Raw genomic sequence first — 5,000 nt, 5'->3', positions numbered from 1 at the left:
TAGATTATATTAACGCCTGATAGATTGACAATTCTCTTATCATTTCTTTCTTTTCAAGAATATTCGGATGAAATCATTTATTTTCTGGTTTCTTTCTTTCTTACTTTTCTTTTCTTTCCCTTTTTTTTTTCTCTTCTCTTTTATCGGCACTCGTCATACACGATATCAGTGGTAATAAAAAGAAGAGACAATAAATACCGATCTTATTATTTTAAAGATATATATGTCTTATTCGATGTGCCCTCGTTACGATTAGAATCTATTAATATGGTTTTCTTTAATATATTTTGAAAATAATACTCAAAAAATTTAATATAATATATATACATATATTATACTACAAATATATCGTACTAGAAAAATATATATATGCATATAGATACACATATGTACATATATATTATATATGTTGTATGTATTTATAATATATATATATATATATATATATATATATATATATATGTATACATTGTACATATTGTATATAGTATTATATTATAGTATATTATGCTACAATACTATATAGTATTATATTACATTTATACTAAAAAACACTATAGAGTACTGTATTATATTATGCCATAATAATATACAATACAGTATTATATCATGCTATAACACTATACAGTATTGTAATATACTATGCTATAATACTATAGAGTACTAGAGTATTATATAGTGCTATAATAATATACAATACTGTACTATATCATGCTATAATACTATAAAGTACTGTACCATATTATGCTATAACATTATACACTATTGCACTATATTATGCTATATATATATATATGCAGTAAGATTGTATTAATTAACATAAGAACGAAACGTGCATGTTATTGCACTCTTAACAAATTTCTAACGTTAAAAAAAAATGGATTAGTTGATTAGAAGATTTGAAAAAACACGTCATGCACGATCGATTGAATTTCGTAGAAAAAAAAAAAAAAAAAAAAAAAAAAAAAAGAAAAAATAAAGAAAAAATTTTTTTCTTTCAAAATTATCATTTCTCTCTCTCTCTCTCTTTCTCTCTCTTTTCCTCTCATTAATCTCATTACTTCGAACGATTAATTAAATTAACAACAAACAAAGGATACAAACGATTCTATTATGCGAGCTGTTCACGTTTGAGAAAATTTCTGCTTTTTTTCTTAAAAATTTGGTTAATTAAACAACAACAACAATAAACGAACACACATACACATACACACACACACACACACACACACACACACATCAACGCGATAGCGTTGTTATCTATGCCTTTTAACGAAGAGATGCCAAAGAAAGAAAAAGTAAAAAGAATGAAAGGAAAAATGAAAAAAAAAAAAAACAAAGTAAAACGAGAAAAACAGGTCTCATTCTCGTCACACTATTTGACATTATTAATAATGGCGGACCTTGACTTGGCCATCACGTGGCGGTGTAATTCGAAATTGTTTCCGTTGTTTCTCTGGTTCCTTGTAAGACTCGAAAAATTTGAACTTGTTAGAAATATCCGACGTCTCGACGTGAACCTCCTCGGTTGTGTCCGAACTGCGTACGACGTCGTCCGATACTTGACGAACCATGAACGCCTTTTTGTCCAAATGTCATTGTTATTAACGATATATATATAATGTATATATACATATATATATATATATATTTTTTTATGTACATATTTTATTATGTACGAAAGACCATTACGATATATCATATGCGTATCAATTGAAATTATCTATTAAGTTCTTTTTTCCTCCCCCTTTTTATTTTTGTTTTTTTGTTTCTTTTTTTTTGTTCTTGTTTTAACAACAATAAAACGACGTCGTCCATTAACGAGAATATTTTTTTACCAATTAAATGCTTCGTATATAGTGATATCAAGTGTTGTATCATTAGTTCTGTATTGGTCGATCAATCGTCAATAAAAAAAAATCTGGATAAATGGAATTTCTACAATTTACTTTTACATATTTGACTTCAATCAATTTTAACAACAATTAAATTTGTTTTATACGTTATTTATATACTGTCAATGCATTCGTATACAATGCTCATTATACGATAATATTTTATAATATTTTAATTGCGGAATATATTTATTATAATATTTTCCGTATAATTTCTATTATATGAGTTCTTCTTCTTCTTTTTTTATTCTTTTTTTTTTTTTCATTTCGTATTGTAATACTCATAATGCGATTTACTATAATGTATGCTTTGTCCATACTGTATATATATTATTTACATATAACTCAATCTATACTTTTTCTAAATAAATTACATATATGTACATACTATGTATCTACATAAATTCTATCTATATTATATATATATATATATATATATATATACAATCTATATATAACTATATCTATTCTCACTATACATAATCTACGTATATGTACATGTATTGTATCTATATCGTATCTACAATCTATATAAACTTTATTTATACTTTATATACATATTATCTACCTATATTTAATCCTTCATTATTACCCCCATGTAATTCGCATTATAGTAAATTACATTACGATATATATTAGTAGTTAGTTTACACTACCAATTAACAATTGATATTCCAAAAATTCGATTTGTCCAGAAATTTTTTTTTTTTTTTTTTGACTCTGGAGCAATCCTTCTAAAATTATCATACGACGTACATATCAATTATAATTAACATCGTTTCTTCGATGAAGGTGTTCCTTGAATAATGAGTTAGAAAGAAAAAAATAATACAAAAAAAAAAAAAAAGAAAAATGATAAAAATAATAATTAAAAGAAGGAAATAAAAAAAAAAAAGATTTGAAAAACTTACGTCACGAGCACGCCTTGGCGCGTCAGCTGGTGTTTTTGGATTAACCGGAGTGACAGGACGTCCCGTTTTTGCTGCTGAAGCGTCAAGTTCTAAGAAAAGCGACCGGGATTTTCGGCTTATACCTAAAATGTAAAAAAAGAAAAAAAATAGAAAGAAAGAAAGAAAGAAAGAAAGAAAGAAGAAATATATTAGAAAAAGAAAAAAAAAAAGATAAGACAAAGACAAAATAAAAAATTGCATTATAAATAGTACACATCGTTAATTTGTACGGGTCATATTTATCCGCGTGGTAATTATCACAACAAAAAAAAAAAAAAAAAAAAAATAAATAAATAAAAATTTACCAGCAGCGATGACCTCTTCGTCGGCCTTCTCCGGTTTTGGTTTGCTGTCGGTTTCATCGTCCGACGCAGCGATAGGTTCGCCTCTTTCGAATCTCTCTTTGATAGAACGAGCGTGGGTCGAATGTTGGATTTCTTCCGCGGCGTTTATCTTCGTTACACGTTCGCTTCCGGCAACCGCTTGCTGGTACATTTCCTTCATTTTACCTTGTTTGCCCTAAAACAATTATATTCAATGGAGTTAACTTATCCCTTTTTAATGTGCACAATCATTATCCTTCCTTTTCTTTTGTTCTCTCTCTCTCTCTTTTTTTTTTTTTTTTTTTTTTTTTTAAGATTACATCGACAATAATGTCAGGCGTTATCCACAGATCTTTTATTGGATTTTATACGTTGTCAAAAAAAGAAAAAAATTATTATGATCTAATTAGAATCTAAACGTATGTTAATTAGAAATGAAAAATTTCCTTCATTTTTTTTTTTTTCTTTTTTTTTATAAAGAACATACATTCTCATATATTTTTATGTAATTTTACAAAAAGAAGTAGAAGACAAAACAAAGAAAGAGAAGTTAAATGTTTATATACATATATATATATAAAAAAAAATTCATTTAAACAAACTTAAAAATAATTTTAATAACAATGCCTTCGCATGATCTTTCCGATTTTTCTTTTTTGATCCTTTTTGTACAATTATTTCATTTTATATAGGGAAAAAAAAAAAAAAAATATATATATATATATATATATATATATAAAAAGAAAGCAAAAAATAAATAAATAAAAATAGATGACAGTCTTGAAAAATATTTTTTAATGAAGCAAATTTAATTTTTGGGTGATTTTTTTTCTTTTCTTTTTTTTTTTCATATCATACCTACTACTTTTAGTTATGAATAACATTGATAATTAAAGAGAAAAAAATTAATAATAATGAATAAATATTTTATTAATATAATTACCATAAAAAGTCTCGAACGTATTCCAGCAATCTCCTCTTTCCTTGCTTCACGTTGAACTTCACGTCTTCCTTGCTGACTGGTGCTCTCCCATCGATTCTTTATATCATCCATTTTGGAGAAACTTATCGGACGTTCGCGAGTCGTACGTTTCGCTTTCACGATTTCGGTTTCCACTTCTGTAATAAAAAAGGAAAAGAAAAAAAGAAGAAAAAAAAAAAAAGGATAAAGGAAGATATAAATTTCTCTCTTGTATCATATATAAAAAAAAAAAAAAAAAAAAGAAGGAAAGAAACAAATTTATTTCTCTTTCTATACGCAATTTTATGGATTTGATATAGATTCAATCTTTTAGTATAAAGTATTATGGAAATTTCACATAAATATCATACACCTACATAAAATAGAAATATATTGCATTTATGTTTTTTATTACTTTTATACAATCAAATAAATAAATTCAATTTTTTATATAAATGAAATAGAAATATATATATATATATATATATATAAGTTTAAAATTATATTATAAACCAGTATTATAAACCAGTATAAAAATTACAATAATATAATATAATTTCTTTTTTCATTTTTTATATAATAAATAATAATAAAAATATATATATATATTTTCTTATGCGTTTAAATATATATATATATATATATATATATATATATATATATATATTTTATTATCGTTTCTATTCAAATTTTAAATGCACAAAAATCTATATAAAAATATCTATACAAAAATCTTTATACAATATATATATATATATATATATATATATATATATATATATATATATTTTATTATCGTTTCTATTCAAATTTTAAATGCACAAAAATCTATATAAAAATATCTATACAAAAATCTTTATACAAACGTGAG

The 5,000-nt window shown here is 24.4% G+C and overlaps 1 protein-coding gene across 19 annotated transcripts in view; it reads right to left on the bottom strand.

Moving 5' to 3' along the window:
- The window catches only part of LOC118445071 (uncharacterized), a 117,343-nt gene that overhangs the window by 23,337 nt on the left and 89,006 nt on the right, over positions 1–5,000 (bottom strand). For 17 of the 19 annotated variants that reach the window (XM_085655967.1, XM_035873996.2, XM_035873997.2 and 14 more), the window contains 4 exons: positions 4,112–4,287; positions 3,151–3,364; positions 2,807–2,928; positions 1,404–1,580 (listed from right to left, as the gene is read on the bottom strand). In XM_085655967.1, the coding sequence (XP_085512093.1) occupies positions 1,404–1,580; positions 2,807–2,928; positions 3,151–3,364; positions 4,112–4,287 (689 nt within the window). The remainder of the gene's footprint in view (positions 1–1,403; positions 1,581–2,806; positions 2,929–3,150; positions 3,365–4,111; positions 4,288–5,000) is intronic. The other 2 variants (XM_035874003.2, XM_035874005.2) reach the window with 1 other exon arrangement.

Source organism: Vespa mandarinia, chromosome 3 (assembly GCF_050613455.1).
Source record: "Vespa mandarinia isolate Hongniang chromosome 3, ASM5061345v1, whole genome shotgun sequence".
NCBI lineage: Eukaryota > Metazoa > Arthropoda > Insecta > Hymenoptera > Vespidae > Vespa > Vespa mandarinia.
The sequence above is the reverse complement of the archived record's forward strand: the minus strand, read 5'-3'. Positions and strand labels throughout refer to the sequence as shown.